At 36.4% G+C, this 27,118-nt stretch overlaps 1 protein-coding gene across 6 annotated transcripts in view; it reads right to left on the bottom strand.

Annotated features, from left to right (window-relative positions):
- The window catches only part of AOPEP (aminopeptidase O (putative)), a 186,640-nt gene that overhangs the window by 120,927 nt on the left and 38,595 nt on the right, over positions 1-27,118 (bottom strand). For all 6 annotated transcript variants that reach the window (XR_011147886.1, XM_069002557.1, XM_069002559.1 and 3 more), the window contains one exon: positions 182-371. Coding sequence is in view for 5 of the 6 variants with exons in the window: in XM_069002557.1 (XP_068858658.1) it covers positions 182-371 (190 nt within the window). In the remaining variant the exon portion in view is untranslated. The remainder of the gene's footprint in view (positions 1-181; positions 372-27,118) is intronic.

Genomic DNA, 27,118 nt, shown 5'->3' with positions numbered 1-27,118 from the left:
TTTGTAAACATTTGTATTCATTGCGGATCACTTTTCTTTTAAAATCAAGTAAGCACACAAATTCCAATACCATTTTAAAATACTTTATGTCATAGCACAGGAGGTTTCATTTACATCTAACTCACATATCATTTTGATTTCCACGTTAATTTAATTTTGAAGCAACATGTCATCACCTTACCTGCTGTGCTCTAGCCCAAAATATGTCTTCTAAGAACGTGGCAAACCCTTCACTTATCCACTCTTCAGTCCAATCACGAGCACCAATGGCCAGTCCAAACCAAGCATGAGCTATTTCATGACACAGACGTGTTCCACAGAGATGGCTTCCTCCTGGTAGTACACTTTGTGACAGAAAGATGATGTGTGGGCTGTGAAAGAGAAATGAGTGACAGAATCCATTTCTGACCTGTTCCAACGTGTATTGCATGGCCATAATAATAAGGGAACCAAAGAATGGCATGGATCGGGAGGGACCTTAAAGATCCCCTGCTTTCAACTCTCCTGCCACGGACAGGGATACCTTTCATTAGTTCTGATAGACATTACAGATCTGAACATCTCAAAACCTATACAACTTTTGAAACTAAGTATATCTAGGAAATAAAAGTAGCAGAATTAAGCCCTCTGAATAATATGCAAGGGGTTAACAGGTGTCACAGATGGGAGTAGCAAGGAGACAAACCAAGACCACCATCCACAGAGTGCTCCTGCATTAACCCATGGTATCCATGATCTGTATTTCAACTCTTTTCTCACTCCAGTCAGTTAGAAAGGAAATGAAGCACAAGGATAATACCTTTGTGACCCGAGGTCTTTAAGTCTAGCCTTCCAAGCATGGGAGGGGAGTGTATGGCCTTAAGACATTTCCAAGAGGCAAATATTATTAGTCAGCATTCCAAAAAGCTTCCCCACCCGTCCTACCCTTCCGTTGGAAATGTTAAAACACCCACAGTTTTCTTGCAACCAGTTGAATATCTGGAACTAGGACCATAAAATATGATACACACTTAGATAGAAAAATATACTCAACAACTATTTCCTTATACAAAAATAGTTACCCAGCCAAGAAAGTTAATATATTTCAATCAGATGGCATTGTAAGAAACAATGTAAGAAATTAAAGTACTAAATCGAGGAATCAAGTAACACAAAAAAAGCAAGTAAAAACAGCAGCTCTCCACATCTTTGCCAAAAGCAATTCTGATTAAGAGAATGAAGGGAGGGAGAGAGAGAGAGAGAGGGGGAAAAAGTGTGAGCACAGAAGCTGCAGAACATGATGAATCCTTTATTATAAAGCCCCCAATGAGAAAAATAACCACAACTTTGGTCAGTTGTAAATAAATGACCCCTAATTGTGGCATGTGTACAGTGCTACAAAGATAAACTGCAGAAATAGACCAAGTAAATAACATTCCAGACATACTAGTGGCAACATTTTGGCCACTTGGTTAAGTAAAACAAAAGTAACTTCATGCCTCATAAATAGGCTCACATAACAGTTTGCATTTGAAGTCTATTGTAGGTAAATACACAATAAAGCAAAGATTGTATTTCCTGCTTTCTCCAATCACTTAAAAAACAGAAATGCCACATTTGGACAATATTCTCTTTTACAGACAGATTACAAATCACCTCAGTGAGAAAAATGTATATGAGTTAAATTTCGGCCAAAGAATATGAGTACAGCTTCCTACAAGGCTAAAAATAAGACTGAGTGCTTCGGTAGAATTTAATTTTAGAGTCTGAGTAGAGCCAGTAACTTCCTTTCCTGAGAACACCTTAAATGATTCCTTTTATTTTGTTTGCCCTTAACAAATAGTACTATCTCAAATTCAAACCACTGAAAAGCTCCCATTTTTCTTAAGAGTAATTTTATCAAAGACTGAATGTGTCTCTGGAAGATGTCCAGCACCTATTACTTTGGAACAAGTTTGAGTCTATGTATTTGTTTAAAACAGATTCTCTATTTTCAATACGTATCTGAATTCCAGAAACTCGGTTCCACCTATACTGATACCAACCAAATCTACCTTTCTAATATCATCTAGGATGTGCAATGTTCATAGAATCATAGAACCATAGAACGGCTTGTGTCAGAAAGGACCTTAAACATCACGTAGTTCCAACCCCACTGCCAGGAACACCTTCCACTAGACCAGGTTGCTCAGAGCCCCATCCAGACTGGTCTTGAACATCTCCAGGGATGGGGAGTCCACAGCTTCTCTGGGAAACCTGTTCCAGAGCCTCACCATCCTCACAGAAAAAAATTCTTCTAAACATCTAATCTAAATCTTCTGTCTTTGAGTTTGAAGCCTTTCCCCCTTGTCCTGTCACTACATGCTCTTGTAAAAAGTCACTCTCCATCTTTCTTGGAGGCTCCCTTCAGGTACTGGAAGGCTGCAATTAGGTCACCCCAAAGCCTTCTCTTTTCCAGGTTGAACAAACCCAATTCTTTCAGCCTTTCCTCATAGGAGAGGTATTCCACCCCTCTGATCATCTTGGTGACCCTTCTCTGGACTCACTTGAACAGGTTGCCGTCCTCTCTGTATTGGGAAAATGTTATGAATGTTATCAATTGCTCATTGTTACTTAGCAGCATTGTTCCTAAAACACTCAATAATTCAAGAAAGTGTCTAAGTGAAAAATAAGATAATTGGACTGGTAATTAAATTGCAAGACCCAAAGTCTTTTTTTTTTTTTTTTTTTTTAAACAAGAAATTTGGCCCTCCTACTAACTGTTTGATTTATTAGGAACAAACTATAAGGTTTGATATCCATTTCTTTGATTCTAATCGAAAAGGAAAGAAATCCATTCATACATTAGAAATGGACAAAGATGATTCACCTCAGAAATTACATCAAGACCTGACAAGGCCTGTGCAGCTTATAAATGCCTCCAGCAAGTAGGGTCCAAGTTTCGGAAACAGGCCAGAACAGGCAAGCTGGATGTGGTAAGAAAGATGGGAAACCTCTCCCAGTTAACAAAACAACCAACAACCCTACCAGTCCTTCCCAGGAAGCTGGACAAGTTCCCAATGGCTCTAAGAGAAAAAGAAGTTAATGACTTGTTTTCGACAAGTATACACTTGGTTACCCTTCTGAAGCAAAAGAGCATTATTCTGACCAGAATCCCATGCTTTTAACTTAGATATTAACATCACTAGACTGGAAGAAGGAACAAGTTCCCCCACCCAGTTAAATTGCAGTTAAGGGAAATCTCAACACTGTAACTATGGCATGAATGCATACAAAGGAAAAACTGAGCCCCAAAGGGAAAGAAATTGTTGTTGTGAAAGGCCAAAGAGTCCTGATGTTCCAATCATTCAAATCCACCCATGCAGACGTCCTTAATAGATAGTCTCTTTAACAAATAAAAGGTTTCTAATGAGTCCTAAAGCTCTGAATAGTAGACCATTAGAGAAGCCAAATCTCTAACAGCAATTTTTCAAAACTTTCTCTAGACCCATGACTTAGATGCAAGTGCTGCTTTGCACACAGTCTGCAACAGTGTGCTATCTTTGGCTGCTCACACATAATCAGATGAGACACACAGCACAAACCCTAGCCAAATATATGTGCAAGAACTTAAATACACATTTAAGATGGGAACATGAAGTTCATTTCTAACAAACTTGTTCCATTCATTTTGAAGTAGAAATCTTTCCCTCTTAACAAAGATTTGCACATACACTTTCTTACATATTTGTTGAAATAACAGAGCCAAGACTATTGTCACCTGGGAAATAATGCTTCTGAGTCAAAACTGGTACCAAAAATCACTATTACAGATACCGCTTTTATATATTTATATTTCAAAAATCATATTTTGAATTTTCTATTTAGAAAAAAAGTAAACAGATAATAAATGGATGAGACAGTTATTGTAGGTAGAAGGGAGCAGAGGAAGCGTCTCAAATATTTTCATAGGAATACATTAAAATTAAGATACACATTTCAAGATTACTGGAGTTTGGGAATGTTAGAGAACTAAATGACAGTTCTTCACAAACAGTTCATGTAAGCTCTGATCAGTTGCCTTCAACCTACATTCTTCCAGTGATATAAAGAGCGGTATCAGCATGATGTCGGCAGTATCTACATCAGACTTTGAATGTTACCTTATCTTTGAGGGTACTTGTGCCATTGGAATACAGACCAAACATACAACATCCACTTTCTTACCTCTATAATCTCCATTGGTCTAGTGTATGTTACAGTGCAGTACTGAGAGAACTACAATCTTTTTCACCTCCTAGGTTTACAGTATACCAGAAACTCAAATATATATTCAGATGCAGTTGTAGAGACAAGGATCTGGTAGGTAGAATACTCTGAGCATTATTCCAGAAATAATGGAAGCTTTTTAAAGATTTTCCTTCCTACCATCATAGTGAGAAACCAAAAAGTGACAGAAGTTACAGCTGAAAATCATTCTAGAGCAGATGACTAACTTTTTACTCCGTAAGTCATGTAGGAACACGGTAGGGTAGGCAACATGGAAAGAAAACTAACCCCTGTGTTTTGGAAAGAGAATAGTAACAGTCAACTCAGCCAACTCAGTACTGCAATTCAAGATCCAAACTGCAAATTTCAGTCAAGTGCCTAAATAATGATCTGACCACCCGAGCAGCAGCTGCTCTGTGAACTGGTAATCTCTTCAGTATTACATATTTTGCAGCTCCAAACCAGACTAGTGAGGATATGTGTAAACAAGGGTGAAACCCTCTCAGGAGAAACTCTACTGCTGTTCAACAGCAAAACCAGTACTTGCCATAAAACTGAAGAATTTATACAGTGAAAAGAAAAAGATAACATGAGCCTAAGCTCAAAACTACCACACGAACAGCAGGGTTTGTAACAAATCTTGATCCTCAATATCTTCAATCCCATATTAACACCAAATGAAAAACCTTGAAGAAAACCTGCATAAAAAGACAGTATGTAATCACATACAACTGTGATACCTTTCAATGTCATTAGACTTATGGGTCACCATTTATTTGATTTGTCTGCACATTATTCAGAGAGAAGATTTTATAAAGTCTCTTCAGAGACCCGAACAGCTTTGGAAATTTATGATGAATAAAAATAAATTAAGCCACATTGAAAATGTTGACAAGAGTTGACAAACATAATTTTTATATGCTAGGAGACCTTACTTTGCTACCACAAAAGGACCAATCATACTGACCTGAAACGAAAAGTTACAGGCTTGGTGTGCTTCAGAAAATAAAGAATTTGATGCACTCCCACATAATGTGGGATCATCCTAAAGGAAGACTATCAAACCAACTCATTCCACATAATTAAATTCTCTTAACTTTATGCTCAGTGTCAGGGGACAGGAAGTATGAAACACAGAGCTGTATCTCCTAAAACAAGTTATTTATTGAGTTGCCCAAAAAAATGCACACCTAGCTGACAAGAAACATTTCGGAGGTTTTAATTTTTGCACCAGGCTTGCCAAAAAAGTGCCTTATTAAGTTTAGTTTCCTTTCTAGAACAGGATCTGTTTCCAAGTTCTAGCTTTCTTCTAGGGATCAGCTTCTCTCTCCACAATCCAAGTAAAATATACAATGTTAAAAACATGGACTGAAACTATCACTTGCAACAGAATGGTCACAAGAATTCCCCTAGACATGACTATCAAGATCGGTAGCACATCACAAAATAGAATCATAGAATCATCACTTGGGAATCACCTCTAAGATCATCAAATCAAACCATTAACCCAGCATTGCCAAGTCCATCACTAAACCATGTCCCTAAGTGCCACATCTACCATCTTTTAAATACCTCCAGGGATGGTGATTCCACCACTTCCCTGGGTAGCCTGTTTCAATGTGTGACAACTCTTTTTGTGAAGAATTTTTTTTCTAATATAAACTTCCCCTGGTGCAAATTGAGGCCATTTCCTCTTGTCCTGTCATTTGTTACCTGGGAGAAGAGACCAATCCCCCCACCTGGCTGCACCCTCCTGTCAGGCAGCTGTAGAGAGCAGTAAGGTCTCTCCTGAGCCTCCTCTACTCCAGGCTAAACACCCCCAGCTCCTCAGCTGCTCCTCACAGGACGTGTGCTCCAGACCCTTCACCAGCTCTGCTGCCCTTCTCTGCACATGCCCCAGCCCCTCAATGTCCTTCTTACAGTGATGGGCCCAGAACTGAACACAGCATTCGAGGTGTGGCCTCACCAGTGCAGAGTACAGGGGACAATCACTGCCCTGGTCCTGCTGGCCACACTATTGCTGATACAGGCCAGGGTGCCATTGGCCTTCCTGGCCACCTGGGCACACACTGGCTCATGCTCAGCCACTGTCAGCCAGCAACCCCAGGTCCTTTTCCAACGAGCACTTCCCGCCACTCTGCCTCAAGGCTGTAGCGAAGGATCTGGTTCTTGTGACCCAAGAGCAGAACTCAGCGCTTGGCCTTGTTAAACCTCCTACCACTGACCTGAGCACATTGATCCAGTCTGTCCAAATCTCTCTGCAGAGCCTTCCTGCCCTCCATCAGATCAACTTGCTCACCCAACTTGTTGTTTGCAAATGAACAATCTGGTAATAATACAGTGAATTTCTTCAAACAATTATATCTCATCATCTCTCTAACACACACACAGCACACACTCTTTGACAGTGCTAAGTCAAAAACATTTACCTGTGTTTATACAAAAAAATCACAAAACAACTTACCTGTGGCTGATATCCTGCTGCACTTGTATCATGGTAATACATCCTATCTGCTTAAAATATGACTTGGGCAGTTAATCAAGAAGGAAACAAAGAATGGTGTATTTTAGATACAAACTTCAGTCTGATGTCTGAGACTCAAGTACTGCCAGTAAGCTAACCCAATTTTGTAAGAAGATCGTTAGAAACTAGACGTGACAAGAACAACCAGGAGTCAAGTCAAGAAAAAACTATAGAGCTGAAGAGTTATTCATCAGTTGACCTCTGATGCCCCCAGGATGCCGAACAACAGCTTTAGCTCACTTCTTTTCATCTTCCACATTCTGTATCACAACGAGGAAATTGCAGGGCATGAACATATTTTGGAACTCTTCAGATTTTGTTTACTAATGTCATATGTAAGCCCAACAATATCTATTCATTTAGAAACTCCCATAATTGCAAGATTTGTGACAGGAAGCAAGTTGTCTGCTAATGTACAGAGAAGTAAACATAGAAAATTATGGGGTGCGGGGAGAGAAAGAATTACAGTTTCAAAACCTCAAGCTCCCATCAAGATTTTTTTACAGGTTTGAAACCTTCTGCCCAAAAAACCCACAAAGTAACACACTCTTTTATAAAAATCAATCACACAATACTTCCTAGTAACAAATGGCTACAAGAGTGGCAAAAATCTTACAGTCAGCTTTCCAAGAGAAACACCTTGAGGGACTACAGTTTTTTATTTTGTATATCACACAATGACTTTTCCATAATTAATTGATTTAGTTAACTGATTTATGGCTAAGTGACTTCAATAAATACAAGCACCTGTTTCACTACTAAGTAAAAAAGCAAAAAAACCAACTCCCTATTTTATGGAGCTCAGTTTTTAACCTTCACACTTCACTTCCAAATGCTCCTCAAAAAAATATTGACACTGATAACACTGAAAATAATCTGTGACACCAGTTTCCAGATCCCTTACTAAATATTCATAGTATAAAACTGCATTGTTTCATGGCAGACATTTCCAAACAAGTCTTGCAAGCTGCACAACTGTATTTGGTTATTTGTGTTTTTCTTAAAAACCAGATATATTGGAAGTCAATCTACAGTACTTCAACTACAGAACAAGAAATAAAGATGAAGAAAACAAATGTATTTCTAATACAGATTGCTCTGCAAAGTATCTTAGGATATGGATTTTTTTAATCTTTTTTTCTTGTTTGATGTAAGACAGCTGATAGATCACAACAATGATGAAATATCATTACTCTTACTGATATAGGCAGCTCACAAAAGGTCAGAGGCTTAAGGACAAATTTTGTTCATGTCTAAGGAAACTGAGGAAATATCATATTTCCACTAATTTCAGTAAGAATTTTATATACACCAGTATTTGGTTTACATTCCGAACTTGCCATGTTCCAGATTTCATATTAAACTTCTACCACATTTCTGAGTCCTTCCAAATATTAGAAATTGGCCAAATGAAGAAAATACTAAAAAAACCTAACAGTTATACTATTAACCACGTGCAAATGCTCAATTACAAATAGTAGTGTGGAAAGTCTCTATTTGAACCATGTGCTTATATTAATTTTTTTTCATTTAACACTGATTTATATAAGGACCACAAAATTAATCTTATGTACTTGCTGAAATAAAAAAAAAAGCGAACAGAAAATTGCAATGGATAGACACTGATCATTGTAATTAAATATTTTAATTGATCATATTTTTGCAAGAAGTGAGTAATGGAAAGAGATACAGGTACTCACACCTCTCATTTTATAAATATAAAATAGTTCTGTGTGAGTATTTTTTTTGTTTTCTCCTCATATTCCAAAGGGAAACTTTAAAAAAGGAGATTCTCTTGTTTTATTTTAGAAATAAATATAGCATTAGTTTCATTGACTTTTCAAACTACTCTTTGTATTATTGCTAAAAATGATTAATATGATGAACAGTCACTAACAACACTCCTCAGCTGCAGTCTAAGTGATGACATTTTGTCACTGATAAATGATATTACTCGATTGTGAAGATGAATTTCATTAGTTGTAGCTTTCCATCCTTGATATTACTGGAAAATTTGGATTTCCTTTCACTGTACCATGAAGTTTCTGGCAGATATTAACACAGCAGAGAGACAACCAGCAAATAACCAGCTATGATAAACAGTCCGACAGAAAGCAATATATATATGCTTTACCATATTCAACGAAAATCACTCAAGTTAAGGGCCTATGAATTAGTGCTCTCAAAAGGTGACACAGACAAGACAAAATAAAGAATGAGTCATTTTTTCTTCACTTAATTTATAAAAGAAAGATTTTATCCACAACAAAAAAAGCCAAATCAATGAAAAAGGGAAAATGGATTGCTTGTTCTTCAAGTTTTTCAGAATTCTTTTCTCAGTTCAAGGCCTTGTGGTATCACTGTTCTAAAAGCAACGAGGAAATTAAACGTGCTGGAAGGCAGAAGTGGTTCTTACTAAATCTCTATGAGCTACAGTAAAAGTAGCATCACAAACAGAACCAAACCTAAGAAATGCTCTTGTTTTTTAAGGATTCTTGTGAAAAATACTTGATTTGCAGAATGAGAAAACTCCAGATACATATCTGAATCATTCAGGAAATCCCAAATATTACTGAAGGAGAAAGAGCTATAAATCCTTGATGTTTCTAAGAAAAAATAAATAAAGATGTAAAGCTCAGATCAAAAAAAAAAAAAATCATAACTTCTCAGATCACACAAGAGGCACAGATACAATTCTTTAAAATTTTCAGTTGGCATCTATTACACTCTTGTTCCTTGTGCCAATTATAAATGTGGGAGCAAACAAAAAGATTAAGATAGTTATCCAATTCATCTCATTGTTATTCATATGCAGTACCATCTACAAGAATTGGTACATATTAATCCATTTTCTGAAGTCTTTCATTTTACTTAAAAAATTGGTCCAGAATGGTGGAAGTCCAACACTACTATCAAGTCTTTTCTGATTTTCTTTTTAGCTTTACTGCTAAAATGCATTATTTCTGATACGCCTTTATCCTCTGTTTAACAAAGACACATTAATCTTAGAAATATAGAAATTTAGCTAATTAGTTGTACTATCATCCATAACCTGTTTTCCTTATTTTCATCATCTATAAACAGTATATAAACTGATAAAAATTAAATGTTTTCATTTTACTGAATGAGTATCCAATCCTTCTGGCTACTTTGATTAAGGACATACATGCTGTTAGCCAAAAAAAAGAGATAAAAACATAGAAGAATATGTAATGGCTTCATTTTCTTAGTTTATTCTGCACAGCAGCTATACAAGCTGTCTTTTTTGTATGCGTCAGTCAATAAGATATCTGTTGTGCTTTTGCACAAAGAACAAAGCTGCCTTTATCAATTCTCAGAAGTCTGTAGGACAAACCATTCATGCTGTCAAACCTCCTAAAACCCTTTCATCAAATAATGAAATCCATCAGTGACAAATGTCAACACACTAATTTGTTAAATACCAAACAAAAGGAACATTCAGAAGAGGTGCTTCATTTCATGTTATATCAGCCCTTCAATTTGTAACAATTTAATGGCAGCCCACAGATCATGCAATATTAAAACAGAACAGCACTATGATTATTAAAACTAGAACAATCTACCATCCTTACAATAAATGCTAAGTTCAACGAAACTGTAAACAGAATCTTTTGGGAACATGGAACTCTCTGCCATGCATTCATTTTCCTCCTCTTTGGAAGACCATTTCCAAGTAAAATCTTACAAACAAACAGATTCTTTTTCACATACAGTCCCATTTATTGTGCTGATGGAGAAATAAGATTAAATTACATCATATCCAGTGATAGAAGAGCTTCAGTGTGCCTGAGAATTACTTTATCCATTATACATCCAGCTATTAATGTAGAATCATACAGCAAAGGGATAGTTTAGCTTGAAGCAGCTAGTGTGCGTGTGAATTACTTCATTCATCATACAAAGACATCCAGCTATTATTACTGAAGCACACAGTAAGGGATAGCCTAATTGAAAATAGCTAGCATAACTGAGAACTGCGTTTATTAATTATAATATTAAGTATCACATATTAATGAACTTCTATTCTTTTGCATCTTCTATTAATTTATTTTTTTTGTACATCTCCAGATTTGTTTCAGGCCATCCTAAGGACTACATACTTTTGCTGTTGTTCAGGATACTGCCACAGACTGTATTTACCTGTTCTTTTCGAAGACGCCAAAAAGAAGGCAACAACTTTGTATTTTAGAAACATCTATTGCATCCAACATTTCCTGTGTGGATTTCCAACAGTGGCCTGATAACTTCTGCTTTGTGAATTTATCCAGTCAACTTTGAATATAGAATGTCAATTTTGAAGTTAAGTTTATAATGCCAAATTATTTGGCAAAACGCCAATACAGATTATGTAAGTAAGTATCTTTCCAAATCCAGAAGAATACAATCCTGCCTTGCAGGATTACAGCAACTATACTACCATGTGTCAAAGGATACTAATTTTGAGGTGGTTTTTTAACTGTTTTGGATTTTTTTTTTTTAAATCAGCATGGATTTTAAACTTTAAAATAAGCAGAAATATTTTGATTGCTTCCCTGACACCAGCTCTCCTAGTACACTGAAATCTCTCATACTTGCATGTGGATATTGACCACTCACAGGATGTCAACATATTGCAAAATTAGGTAATTATGTTTACAGTTAAATTCAGTTAATACCAGTTGCATAACCAGTCGTTCCTGTTGGATACTTCCCTGAAGACTTAAGTAAGTCTACATCTTGCCAAATGGTTAAAAATTGTTTCTACTTATTCTGTCTTGTCAGCATTGACCAATTTTTTTAAACCTCAAGTGGTATTTGGCATTCACGTAAGTTTAGATTTATGAACTTGATGACCAAAAAGTTGTGTAAAATGTGTAATTTTTCAGGGAGTACCAATGGGAGATTCCAAATAGCTAGCAGTTTTACAGCCAAATCCAGTCACTCTTCTGTAAATCTAGTTAATCTCCAGATAGTGTAATTGCTTTACATTTTTAGTTTTAGCAGAATTTAAAGTGTAAACTCTTTGAGACTCGCTTCAAATATGAGTGTGTCTGTGGCAAACTGTGCACATTTGCATGACTGCAACTTAAACTGTAATATAGTTTGTTGGTTTTAGATTAGAAAACACCTAAAAATATAAATTCCATACTGAGGTTATAACCTGGATTCAAACCTCTAGGTCTACCATGCTGTCCTCACCACCTGTTAGTCACAGGTAGAAATAAGAACCTGTTACTCTCTCCATGGCCTGACTCTCCCAGGGACAGTATCTCTCAATGCGTTTCTCCTGGGCTCAATTTCAAGTTTTGGAGATAGAAGTTCTTCAGTGACCTTGCTTCTGCCAATAGCCATCATTCTATAGCTATAACTCCAGCAGGTTTAAACTTAACTAACTGAGAAACCACTTGCAAATACTAGGTTAAACAGACATATACAGACAGGATGGAGCTGTTTCTTCTTACAAAGAGAAGAAATACCTCTGTTACTACATTTTCTAGGAACTTAGGAGAACTTGAATGCACACATGTGCACTGTTGTATTAGCTCAGAACAACTGGCCAAGGGAAAAATTAAACTTCAAGAGAAAAATAACCTATCTAATCTGGCACTACTAGACAACCGAGTAACACCAGGTCAAAATCAGAGGCCTGTTTCTCAGAGATTTTAAGAAAAAAAGTAAACAGCTGTTAAGCAGAGATGTTGGTATATACCAGCTGTACAAGGCACTGAGGCTTTTAAGAAAAAAGAAGCTGTTTAGTGCATAAACAGAATTTGCTGAATTCTGCTTTCTCAGCCAATAGATCTTTTTTCAGAAAATTATGTGAAGCTAAGACTTCACAGAGACTGTAGACCAATTGCACAACTTCATTTTATCCTTATTCTTTCCTTGCAAAAAAGGCAGATATATTTTTTTAAAATCAGGCATCTTCATGACACTGACTTATTAGAGTATTTCAGTTGTTCTGAAGTAGTGAGTGAATAAAACCAGTTTTCTTTGCACTATTTTAGCACATATTTGATCTATCAAGTTGGCACAAAGAAAATATGATAACTCAAGTAATGGGATTCAGAAAGAGGAATTTAGCTGTAAATCTGCCTGTTCCAAGACATAGCCTGCACATACTGCTCTTACATACATACTCTGTATTATCAATATGTAATGTTTAGCATTACAAATACATCACACAAGGTAAGAAAAGCAGCATTGGCCCTGAACATTATTTTACCTTTTTATGATACTGAAGCCAGTGGGGAAGGGAAAAATTTTCCCCAAGCAGTTCAAAGTCATGTTCTACCGCCACTTAGAAATAACTCTGCATTCTTTCCAAACTAACTATTTTGTCTCTGATATGCTGCATTTTTGTCTGCAGTGCTGCACTGTAAGTAAAATACAATGGTGCTTCAGCTAGCCCTGAAAAGTGCAAAAAATTTTCCGTGCAAAGACAGAAGCCTATTAAATATTGCAAGATACATAGGTAAGTTATAGAATATAGTAGCAAAGCCATTTCTATCACTGACAACAAATCTCTTTCTGCATTTCAGCATGCTAAGGTCTAATTTAGATATCTAAAAAAATTGTTCAGTGACAAAACCATATGCACCTCTCCTTTGGTGGTCTACAAAGTTATTGTCAAGAAGACTAACAAGGCTATTCAAAATTATCTCATTGCTTTAACTCAGTATCTATCATTACCAAGCTGGTGATCGTAACAAAAAGATAAAATTATTCCTAAGAGCAAGCTCCTTAATATTTATTTGACAAAACAGCTCTGTATACAATAAATTAAATTCACTGTACTGGCTCCTTATAATTCAAAACACTACCTTAACTTTTACCTTCAAACAATTTAAGCAGAGGAGAACAATTTTCCAAGTAATCCTAGTGATACTTGAAAATCTAAAATTATTCTATAATTAAAGGGAAACAAAACTGTAATAAATACCAATGCAGCATCATATCACAAATGTGACATTATCAAATGAATACGACTTCACTGTTCAAAATGTTTCAACATTTAAAACTAGACTTAAAAGTCAAAATTACTAGAAACTTGTAATAGCAAAGCACATAGTAACCTGCTTTGTTAAGCAAAGGTAGAATTTACACAGCACTGTGGAAAGAGCAGACAGTCATCACAAAACAGATGCCTGACACCCAGCAAAAAATCAGACTGTCCTTTAAATTGAAAGAAATTAAACCATGTACTTCCTTCATGCTACCACAGACAAAGGAAATCAAAAAACCATCTGAGAAAACAGAGATGGTATTTTATTCACAAACCACAATTTCCAAGCAGATTTTTCATTACCCATTCATCCTGATTCACTTACCCCAAATCCTCCAAAGACCCAATTCCCTTGCAGAAGAAGGAAACACACAGCACCCTTTTTCTTTTTTTTCCCTTGGAAGCACACTCAGCAGCACACTTGTCCTCCTGATCTTCCTAAGGAGAAACTGTTCTCACATGCATTCTTCCACCCATTTCAACAGTTAAACTCTCAGTCTGTATCACAAGATTCTCACTAGTCCAGAAGTGAATCTCCAACAGCCACAAACTGGTGGGAAGCATGAGTGTGTCCAGAGAAAATACATATGACAACACTCTGACTGTATCACACATCAGCTCTTGCAAAAATGAAAAATCTTATTTCAAGTTTCCAGTCAAATATAACAACCCACAAGCAATAGGTGCTAACTTTCATGGAACAAACTATTGTATTTTAACAACACTCTGAAAAATTCTGTAGTTCCACCATTCACCTTTTCTCAAAAAAAATCCCCAAACAACACAACTTTTCCTCAGTCAGTACAATCAGAAGAAATCTATGTCAGAAATTCAATCATTGAAATTATTGAAAATGCCAGGAAAATCTGGTTTTAACTGCATTAAATGTTTAGGATTTAATGGTATTATAGACTCACTTTGGAAAGCACAGAGGCTTTTAATTAGCATTTTTTTCTAAAAATTAAACAATATTGCAATTATTTGGCTGGAACAGATGGAAGGAGACTTCACATGAAATTGTTTACAAAGTGCAACTGATGTAGTTTAATGTATTTTAGAAGTTCTAACTAAAGTGTTCCTTTACTCATATAGGTATGGAAATCTGCCTGTACCTTTCAAGTAATATTCTCCCCTATAAGAGAGATGCAGAATAATTTGAACATCACCAACACATCAGAGAAATCTGCTCTGCATACAACATAAAAAACTTAAAAATTCAGTAGTGGCAGAGAAAGTGCAAAAGCTAGCAAAGAATTGTTTTTCAGATGTTTAAGTGAATTATACTAACCATCTTTCATTTTATTGAATTTATCAGTGCATTTGCTGCAACAGTCTCAGTACAAGGATAAACTAAAACATTAATATCACTACAGCCCAGATTCCCCACAATGTGTCCTATAATGTCCCCTCTCCTTTCAACACATTTTTCATTGTGATTTAATGAATGTTCTTATGTATTCCATTGAACATTTCCAAAACAAGCATGTGGATATTCATGTCATGGCAAAATACTATATCAAAAGAGTTCTATTCAGCCTTCTCTGCTTGTATTTGCATGTCAAGGAGGAAATTAGAACAGCTTCCTACACCTCAGGAAAGATAAATAATCTACTGCCAAAGAGAGCTAACTCACACCAGTTAAATTTAGAATAAGCAGGTTATAATAATTAGCATAAAGTTTGTTGGAACACCTGCTTAGACATTTAGGCATTAGTAATAAAAACAATAGTTACCAGCCCCACATTTTTAAATCAAGCAACCTTTGCAAAAAGGAGAAAGGGAAGAAAACATCAAGAAATCCATGCCATTGCTTGAGGGGTTTGCCAGATTTATTGCTACTGTAGAGATTAAAATCACTCACCATTAAGAATTCTATGTATTCATTACATTCAGATGTCAAAAGTCTGAAAATTATGTGATCAAGAGAGTGGTTTCTAGGCAGGTAATAAATAAAGAATAAGATTAAAATAGAAACGTTGAAAAACATCCAAAGAATCACCCACAAAAGAGCAGACCATTGCTATAATTTCCACTGTGATCACACGCATAGGACTATGCTCAAAGTAGTCACAATAATAGTAAAAAAAGCCTTTCCTGTGGTTTACAATAAAAAAGCTAAAGATATCAAGATGCAACAAGGTCATTTAAACCACCAAATTAACAGAAATGAACGAGCTTGCAGACATTTTGCGAGAATTATGGTGTCAGCATGGGTGTATTTTTATTCTCAAAGTTCTTTCAAGTCTAGTAAGTAAATACTGAACAATTTCTGTGAGCCTTGGAGTGAGGGAAATACTGTGCTGTTTTGGTGCACTACCAACACTTTTCTGCCCTTTTTTTTCCCAAGGCAGTAAAAACGGCAATGTATGACAACAGCAAAGCAACAGTTGCCAGCATGTAACAACTGTGGAGAAGGGCAGCACAGGACCTTCCAGCCACATTTCACATTTATACTCAGTCTGTTACAAAGCTTACCATCTGCCAACAGGGTTAAAGCCCTTATCTTTTTAAATCTCAGCTCTACGACAGAAGGGCTAAAACATCTATGTATCTGAATTTATTAATAAATTATGTTGTCCCATCCCCTCTCCCAGAAAAGACAGGTCTTGAATACAGGTCTGTATTTCCTCCTATCTTACAAGCACCAGATGTGTAAGGCAGAAGTAACACACATGACCCTAAAAAAACTCTTTGCCCTCAATAAGATCCTCAATTACCAACTGTTTCCTTCAAGCTCTTATTAATATTGTCTTTGCAGTTTAATTCTGCTACTAAAAAGGAGGAACTAATCCAAGACATTGGCAAACTCTGGAGGTGTCGATGTGTTTACAGCTGCCAGCACAAAGCTCTTAGGAGAGCTTTCCTATGCTCTGATCTTAGATTTTCTCATGAAGCCTTAACCCACACTTCACAAAGAGGACAAAGACTCCAACTCTCATTTGCCATTCAAAATTCCCTCCGGAAGATCAGGTAGTAATCTACTCCAAAACTAAACATACTATTAAGTATATCCACACAGGAGCAGACACAGACTTGGGTAAGGAAGTGGCAGCGTAATATTTCTGATGGGTAAAATGCTCCCCCACATACATTGCTATATGATGCTCACATCAGTAAGTCTTGCATGCATGAGAAATCTGTGTTTAGGCATAAAACAGCCCAGTTAAGGAAATCCCCAATCTATAATGTTGATTCATTCTGAATATGCAAAACAGACTTTTGTTCAAGGAATTCTGTACTGTACTGTTTTTAAGCTGTAACTTTCTGAAGAAACACATCTTCTTTCCTATGTTAAGATGAAGCAATAATATGCAGAAAGATTGAACTAAGCTATCAGCCAAACAATGCAGTCCTCTGCTGAATGCCAAGAATCATTTGGTTTACCAACTTTCAAACTTTATCAGCTTAGTTTATTTGTTCAGAAGGCTCTTCTTCCAATTAAAATAAAATGAAACCAGTAAATATGTAAAGAAATTGTTCTTCAGTCAACGCAGACAACTGCTGGCAACTCTTGAACAGAGATATTAGCCTAAGAATTGAAAAACTGGAAGAATTTCTGTCCAGCCTCTTTTTTTCCTGGCCACTGTAGCGTTGTAGCTTTATTTGATGATTTGATAAAATTAGAATGAAATCTGAGATGGTCCTAGTACCAAAGCAAAAACAGCAGTACATGTATGCTATAAACACAGAAAGCATAAGCAAAGCTATTAACAAACTCTTCTTCCCTAAAGGTATAAGGACTGGCTGCCTGAGAGGTTTGATGCTTATGTTACTGTCCATGGGCAAGATTCTAATCAGACTCAAAACAGTTCATCATCTTAGGATCTCTTGACAGTCAAAAGCATATCCTGCATACAAATAAAAAAAAAAGGCAACAGCAAAGCTGAAAAAGAGAAAAAAGTAAAGCAAAAAATGCAATGTAGAAGGTGAACACTTGAAAGAATCAACAGTATTTCTCTGTGAAGAAGCTGTTCTTGACTGTTCTGCGCCCTTTTAGGGATCCTCAAAGAAAGAAATAAAAGCCAGTTATGTTCATACTTTATAACTATTTGAGAAAATACTTAAAGTCTAGTTCAGTTCTTCATATGCATATGCATATTACTCTTGCTACTTCAGTGGGAGAGAGACATACATGTATATCAGACGAGAATTTTTTTTCTAATATTCACATCTATACAGCATTTGAACACATAAAGCTTTGGACAAGTTTACAATTGGGGTAAATTAAAAAGCCCAACAACTGACTTGCCATGACAGACAACAGGCTTCTAATAACTACACTCCAAATTAAAACAGAAGGGTCTAAATTGAGCCAAAGAAAATTCACTCACTGACCAATACTTCTCAGACAAATGAGCAAAAATGTGGCTCTTACAAAAAAAAGCTGTATCCAAATATGATGTCATACAATTAGCAGAATCTAATAAATCAGTAGAAGATGAGACTTCCTAAAGAAGGCAAGCATTCTTTCTTAACAGTGGAATCAGATAACACAACACTTAATTTTTTCATAGCTTTCTATGAGAATTATCTCTAGCTGAAACTCAGCCAACTCCTTCTTATATAAGCCTGTGCATCAAACAGTGGAAATGCAGAGCCCACATCACTTGGGTATGACATGGGAGATGTGAGCACCTTCAGTATTCTGAGGACATGGAAGCACAGACCATCTCAAACACTCCCACTGTGCCCAAACAAATGTTACACAAAGAAATGGACAGATCTTTGCAAAACACATTACGATACACACCCAGGAATAAAGAACCACCTAATTCCCTGGGATCTCATAAACTAATGTGATAGAAGATAACGCACTGAGTTTCACTGAAGGCTCCTGGGGCACCACACTGCTCTCTGCAATTAGTGCCACGAAAAAGAGATAGACAGCCCATCTTTATTTGCAAGTTCCTTGTTGGTGAATTATCCAGGTCACATTCAATTTCAACATTCTGTAGCAAGAAACAATCAGGTGTTGGCCTTTGCCAGAGCTTCACTGCACCTTTCTGACTTACGAGCCTGTCAGTGTCAGATCCATTATCTCCTAAGTTAATTTCACTTAGTCATAAACAGCAACAGGTAATTTCATGACCTAGAAAAGTAAATTATCTCGAGACTCCTTGTCTCTCTCTACTGGAACTACAGAACAGTAACATCAGACTGTATCAGTACAATTCCTTCCATCTGAATACTGTCTTTTTCTTCCTTTGAATTATGCACTTGGGAAAAGGCTTTTTGGTTTTAAAATGCTGCATATAACTGAACTTTCTCTTTGTCTAATTACTGTGGGAAGAGTGAAAGAGAACCAAAACCAAAAATATGGTTTGTAGGAGCACAATCACTTAGATTTTATGTAACACAAATGCATTTGTATACTATTCATATTTACAGGTTTTGCAAACTAAGATTTTAAAATACCACACACAGTAAGGTCTAGATATTTGTAATTTGAGATTGTTTACAAACTTGTTTGTTTTATAATTTACCTTCACAGTCTTAAAAGAGATAAAACTACTGGAAGCCACAGGAAGCTTTATTAAGCAAAAGCCAGAATGGAGAGACACTAAAGAATGGAAGATGTGCATCGCTCTCCCTATACTCAGTGCAGAGCACAAAAAAAAACCCTAGACGAGTAGAAGATACAGATTCTTTTGCCTAGAAAATGCTGTATCAGCTCAGTTGCACAGGTGCAGAAATTTTTTTTTTTAAATTATACAAAAGTAAACAATGAAAAAATCACTTTCTTTTGGAGTTTTAATTTATTCCGAAAGTCCAGCGACCAGAAGCACCTATACCTCTGGAGGAAGAAAGTGATCAGATGTTCTAACTGTTTAAAACACACACTGCACACATATAATGTAATCTGTTTCAATGTACATGCAATATTAGTGGCAACTATATGGATAGCATATGCAAAAAGATACACAGAAGTAGAAACACCATATATTGCAAATCACAGATCATTTCAATCATTTTCAATCAACACAAAAAGACATAAAACTGATTTTTCAAAAACATCACAGGGCAAAATACCATTCCCATATGGAAAACAGAATGCTAAAGTGACGTGAGAAAGTGGCTAGTAAAGATTTATAATATGTCTTAAAACTTCAGTCAAGTCAAGAAGAGAAAAAGAAAAGATCAGAGTGATAACAGTTTATAAACATGAAGGATTTATTCTTGTATCAATTTGAAATAGTAAAAGCAAAATCTAATCAAAAGGAACAAACTGGCAGACTAAAAAAACTTTAATATAATAACAGCCCTTTTAAAAATTTGATATTGTATCATTAACTTCACAACAAGATTACAGCACCACAATATTACATTCAGATCTGGATGATTTGTGCTTAGCTACGTCTGGCTATGCAAAAGATATAAGGTAGAGGCAAGCTTTCTAGAACATCTATCCATCAACTGATAGTAGTTTAATTCAAGATTTGATTTCAGTTTGTTTTTTATCCAAAGGAAAGTTTTATTTATAAACTGATTGGGAATGCTCACGTCTTGTGCGAAGACCAACATCTTAAGAATGCCTTGCATTTTCAGACATATTATATTAGATTAAGATATCTAAATCTATGTGCATATTTTTAGCCATTTTACCCATGCCTCTCTATTTAGGTATTTCTCTGGCTCCAATAAAATTGGGTTCTGAGCACTGATCCATATGTTACACAGTTAAAAACAAACAATTACACGCTGGAGTTATGAAAGCATACCTCCTACTGACATCAATATGAACCCTGTGAAGAAAAACTGCCTGAATACAACACAGAAATCATTACAAATAACATCACAAAGACCATATAAATCTCAGACACATGGTTATCCCTCCCCCTCTTTGTCAGCATGCAATGTCCATTAGCATTAAACAAGATTTATGCAGGTGTTTCAAAAGAGCAGGATACATTATATTAAATCAACATTTTTTAGGCCAGTTACATTCATGAAATTTCTTCTGGCTAGAAAGCATGTGCAGTGATCTGAGGAGGGATGAGCACTTTCAGAAATAACAGTGACCATATTCAGTTCCAAGCAGCCCACAGCAGAACAGTGGTCACGCCTCAGCCAGGCATTCAGGTAGCAGGACTTTCAAAAACTACCAAATATATATTACTCAACATGTGAAGAATGCAAACTGTGCAGAATATTGACATTTTCATGAGACTGAGAAGTTACGGCAGTTCTGAGAAAACCTGTGGGAGTAATGATGACTAAATGTGAATAGACAGAGAGGAAGTGCATCTAGACATGTCAGGAGTTCTCTTTATGAAAATATAGCTATAAGATTATGTCATCTTCAGTGTGTGTCATGTCCATTTAACTTAAAATTACTTTATGTTAAAATTCATTCTAAATAACAGTAAATCACAGAGAAAAAAAATGAGAAGTGAAACCCTCCTAACCTTTGGCTTTCACAATTTTTAATGGTCTGCTATCACAATAGTGTAATTCATGTGTGACATTAATTGTAAGTAGAGGGAAAATATAATGAAGAATGTTTGGTATCTTCATCTGCATCAAGTAAAAAAATTTACAGCTGTGTTATTTTCTGCTTTCAAGGTGGTTATTATTGGAAACGTATTTTTGTTTTGACACATTCATCATTCCTGTTAAGCAGTACACTGTTTAGAACATAATTTAATATAGGAGTTCAAATATGTCCATTTGAAGTCAAATTATTGCAACAGCCCACAAATATAAGCTCATAAACAAATCCTGCTGGCACAAAATAATAACAAACTCCTTCCCTTACCTTCACAATAGATCATATTTAAGATAATATATGACTAAAGAAAAAGACACAAGTCAAAAACCAATTTATTTTGAGATGGAGAAAAATATAAAAAATTCCTGCTCTACACTCCTGAAATACCACATTAATAATCAATTTAGAATGCAAATATAACAAACTTAACACATTTTGGATTTGTTACACAGATGTTAATTAAAAGTTATTTTGCCAGGACATGCCAGACATTGTTAAGGATAAAATATTTATTTGTTGAATTCTATATAAAAATAGCACCCATACCCTGCCCCTAATGTCAAACAATTGAAAAATACCCCAGAAAAGGGAAATCTGTCTTTTGCATTAAGTAAACTGCTAATACTGCTATTAATTGCTGGAAAAGTTCTTTGTACATTTCCATGCACTTTTATACAAAAAGTTGTTACCTATCTTCTCAAGTTTTAATTGAAAATACAACTACTCTTCATTAAAACAATAATTTCAGTGTGTCTACAATGTACCACCCAATCTTGCAGTACCAGTATAGTTCACACCAATTATGCAATGTATTCAATACTTTATACCTATTACTAATTTACTGCATACATAACACCAGGCAGCATGTGTGTAAAACAAAAGTACAACGCAGAGTTACCTTTACACTCCTTTTTAATTTAGTTTTATTAATTTACGTAGAGCAACTAAACAGTAAACTCAACAATTTACCATTAAAGTCACTTTCTAAAGGAGCTCTTGCTATACTACTGAGTTACCTATGAAGTCACTGATGGCAGGTTTATGCTCTGTTACACAAGGTGTAAGATTTTGTATCAATGTGTCCTAATAGCTTTGACTAGCTTTTGGAGCACTTCCCACTTGAATATTAATTAAGCACTAAAAAAGAAATGCTATCAATTAAGAAAATACATAATTCATAAGAAAGACTATTAAAATACACATAGTTTTCAACTGACTATTGCTGGAATACCAATTGAGATACTGTGCAAAGACTTTTGGTGGTAAAACATGATTTTTTCATAGTTTGACAAGTGGAAAAAAAAGATTTTGTCGACTGTAGAAAATAAGTTCTCACTTTCACTAAGCTTTAAAGCAACATTGATAAATAATTTTAAGTCATAAAATAAAAACAGACTGCTACAGGGCTCATCATCTCAATCTTCTAGCAGTCTTTACATGTTTGAGAAAATAAGTCCCTAAAATACAGTCTATAAACAAAAGCTCATGACTGAACAGCACTGGTTTAAGTAACATAAACACAGAGTTTGAAAAGTCTTCTTCACACCTTACCATACAAAATCAACTGGATGTGTGAGGAGGACTAATTCCATTGTTTTATACTTGTGTAATTTGGGATTATTTTGACCAGATTTCAGCTGAGATAATCTACTAACAACAATCAAATGGGAAGCAAATTTGTATCCCATACGGTTTTATACATCACACTGCATTAAGCCATGTGACTAACATCTGTTGCACATTGTTTCTTCTTTGACTCTTCCTCCAGGGAAAAAGCAGAAGCAAAGATGTTTCCTGTTTTGATAGGGTTTGGGGGGGTTTTATATATAGTTATATTGATAGCTATATATATATATGTCTATTATTAATATATGCAGTATTAAATATTTATGATAAGCAAGCATGGGGAACAACATTCCCTTTGCTCCTGACAGTAAGGTGGTATAGTACATCCTGTCTCCTATTTCCTGGAAGAATTCATGTGGCAAAATTGGAGCAACCTCACTGACATTTAACTCCATGGATAAACATCAGTGTTCCTCAGTTTTCCCCTGTGTTGCACATCACCACATGGTCTTTCAGGACTTTGTGCCCACATGACGGAGATACTGAAAGCCTTGAAACATAATCTAAATCCTATGAAGAAAAAAAAAAAGAAAGCTTCTTGCTTTTCACAGTCCATACTGAATGCAGGTGCATTACACTGCCCAGCCAGAAGGTCCCACAAGTGTGAGCAGCTGAAAGTCAACCTTCACCTGCCAGGGCAGGATGGTGTCTCCAGGCCACCCAAGAAAACATTTCAGCCTTGATGGAAAATGCCTTCCAGCAAACAACATAGCATTAGCAAGAAATGAAAAGCTAAAAAACAAAGTGACATCCAGAACACACACAGGAATGTCTGTCATACTCCAAACTTTCTGAAATCTTCCTCTGCCTCACATATCTTAAAGCTGCTTCTGTCAGGTGTTCTCAAAGCACAAGCCAGCCTCATCCAGAAAGCACTTCATGAAGGTTATGATATGGTACCCATGACTGATTTGGTAGACTCTACTGCTAACTACAATGATACAAGAAAAGAGGGAGTTGGGAAGAAACTGAAAACTGCTGGACTTGAGCAAGAAAAACTTAGGAGCTCTGGTTTACCAGCTCCTGGGAGCTCATTTCTCCATCAATTATATCCTCTAGCTGATACTAGGGCAAAACTGTAAGTTACTATTTTTCAGATCAAAGTTACTTGGCTCAAACATTGGCCCAGATCTATGTGATGTGTCTAGCTCCTGCTGATGTCAACTCAAAAGAAGTTTAATCATATCAAGCTGCTCTCAGGGAACAGACACTGCTTTGGGGTTTAACTAATCTAATTCTGCTACATCCTGCTGTCATGGTAAAAATTCTTTCTTGGTAGTCATTACATGCTTCTTAGATACGGGTATGATATCAACATGCAGGTTTTCATTAAGTTTTCAGTTCAACACCTTTTCTCTATGGTGCTACATCTACACACTGACTTCTGCAAGAGCTCCAGTTAGTTGTACATAAACATAGTGAAGTCTTATAGTCCCCAAACCTGCTTTGATTGTTGTCAAGCAAGAGGCTTTGCAAGTATCATTGGCTCATCACAACCATGTTGTTGTGCTAGTTATTATAAAGTCACTTGTTCCATTATGGTTTCTTCCGTATTGTCTGAATCTTCTTGGGCCACACAGGCTCCTGAGTAGGCTTATTTGACTTAGTGATATATTCTTCAGAGAGAAAGTCTGTGTACTCTGTTGATCAGCATCTTTATCTTGCTGAGACAAAGGCACAGGATTCAGAATGGCTCTGTACCTCCTCGCTGCACCTCCAACACAGCTGTAGCTTAAAAGATTGTTACCAGCCTACATGTCCTGCTGAAAACTGTCCTGTGTTCTCCTAGCCCAAATTCAACACCACAGCCACAAGTTGTCACGAGGTTTAATTTTTAACAAAACTTTTGCAAAAAAATGTCACAGAGAGAGCAAAAACTAAGTCACAGAATATAACATCTCATTAGTGTCTGGTCTTTGGCAGGAGTACTGCTGAGAGCTACAACAGTATGCATGAACAGAGAATGAGTGGGAATGCTTGGATGCAGCAGCACCCAGAAGAACACACAGGAAGACAAGGCTCTCAGAATGTCCTGTGTTAATGACACAAAATTTAGCAGGTCATCAAGCTCCCAGGTCACTCAGGCTTCAAAAAGATACCCAAATCCAGGGACAAGGAGCAGTGATCAAAGCCTGACCATTCATAAAGGGGAAAATAATGAAAACACTGTTATCTCCAAAAAGGCAACCTACAAGCTAAGAACTCAGGAGACATCAGGACTTCAAACATGTCCTTCATGTCATGGCAACTGATCCAGTGTAACAGCTGGACAGAAGTATCATGGTGCCAGACTGTTGGACAGATTTCTCGGACATCGTACCTATTTTGGTGCTTGTGTGACAGTGAGCAAGTGAAACCTACTTTGTTTCAGGCTTTGTTTTAGGTAAAATCACCTTTCCCACCTGTAAGATATCCTCAATGGTGTTTGCTATATGGTTACTGCATTTAAATAGCACAGTAAAACAGTATTCCACATAGTGTGTATACTAACTACTCAGTTTGGTAAGAGAGTTTATTGCTGAAGATGATAATGCTTATGTCTTCCTCAGTGTTTTCATTTGGACCAACGGCATATTTCTAAAACAAGTCCTTCAGTCATTCGCAGGTTCCAATCTATTTCAGGTCTCGGGGAGATTTTGGTGCAAGCAACCCAGACTATTTCTTGTGGAAACCAGAGAGGAATTTCTGTTCCAGTTGTGCACCATTTCATTCCAAATGTAACATAAGGGTGTGAAAAAATAAGCACTCTACTGAACAGCTTCAATGCTTAGGAAGAAATATTTAGCTCAGGAAGCCAGACTACATCAAGTAGAAAGTACTTCTCTCCAATTGCACAGAATCTAGACATAGGAGTCTCCATACTGACTAGTTCTAACTATTTATTCATCCAATACATTGGCACTGTATTACTTGTTAACACAGTCAACTCCAGTAAGAGTGTGGGATTTTTAAAACTACTTCTTGTGCAGGCAGAAATACAAAGATATTTAAAAGAATTTGTAAATTTACTGACATGGGTATAAGCATGCTGATCTATAAACAAGAAATTACCTCAACACTATCACTGTGAACATTTAGCATTTAAGACTGATTTCAGTGCAGAACAGGTACATGATACACTCACTGCCCAAAAGCTGGACTGAAAAGTCACGATGAAAAGTCATCATGAAAAGTCACTTAGCGTAACTAAATTTCTCAGGTTTATAGGCCTCCAGGACAAAATATCTGTAACTCAAGTCAGTACACATGGAGTTTATTTCAAGCAAAAGGCGCAAGGCACTACTAACTACGTCCCTTCCTGTCTTATTACAGGCAAAAAAATCTAAAGAGAATGCCAGCCAATCCTCTGAACACACACACTCCAAAAATAACAGACAAGGATCATAAGATCTTTCCACAGTTGCTGGACCAAGTGTTTCCTATAGTATCTACCAAAAATATGTACTTTGCTGAAAATGTAACACTGCCCAAGCTATTCTTAGCAGTTCTGCCATCCAGCAGGCCTTGCAAACAAACAAAATTTCTCATCTAAAAATAAAAAGTTTTCTTGTGGAAGTGTGGTAAACCACTTAAACATTCATGCCCAAATGTTCTTGCACAAACCAAACAAGCAGAAGGGTATTTAATTTCAAAGAAAAAACAAAACATACAGCACTACAGTGGTGTGTAAAGTAGCTGGAAGTGACACACAGTGGAAATAAGCCAGACAGAAAGAAGAAATTACATTCCTTGGCCAAACAGGTCCAAAGCTGCCAGCACGTGATGGTGGTAGTGTTGAAAAATGAGTACTGCACTCTTAGCCAAACAGGAGCAGCAGCTTACTGAATGTCATAATCACAGTTCAGCAGTGGATTCAGAAGCAAATTTAGGTAATCAGCATTAAAATGTCATAACAATAACACTAGCCAAACAGACTGGATTAACTTTTCTAAAAGCACAGAACACATGACAGATGAAAATGATGCCCTTTTGGTGTAATGAAAATGACACACATGTTGGTGTTTCCTGAAGATGATAGTCCAAACAGCTTGAAGCCCACTGCCCCTGAAATTGCAGGAAAACTTCAGACCTCACGTGGCAAGGGAATATCAAAACTTTGCTTGGAAAACCAGCAATGGATCATGGGGCACTAAAGTTTTGGCTATTACATCTCATCAAAAGTAACTGAAATCTGACCTAGGTCCTTGAAAAGCCCCATTCTCGCAGATGTTGGTGAGCATAGGAAGAAAGGGATTAGCAAAATGTT

Source organism: Aphelocoma coerulescens (genome assembly GCF_041296385.1).
Source record: "Aphelocoma coerulescens isolate FSJ_1873_10779 chromosome Z unlocalized genomic scaffold, UR_Acoe_1.0 ChrZ, whole genome shotgun sequence".
NCBI classification, from domain to species: Eukaryota; Metazoa; Chordata; class Aves; order Passeriformes; family Corvidae; genus Aphelocoma; species Aphelocoma coerulescens.
Note: the sequence above shows the minus strand (reverse complement) of the source record. Positions and strands in the feature narration are given on the sequence as shown.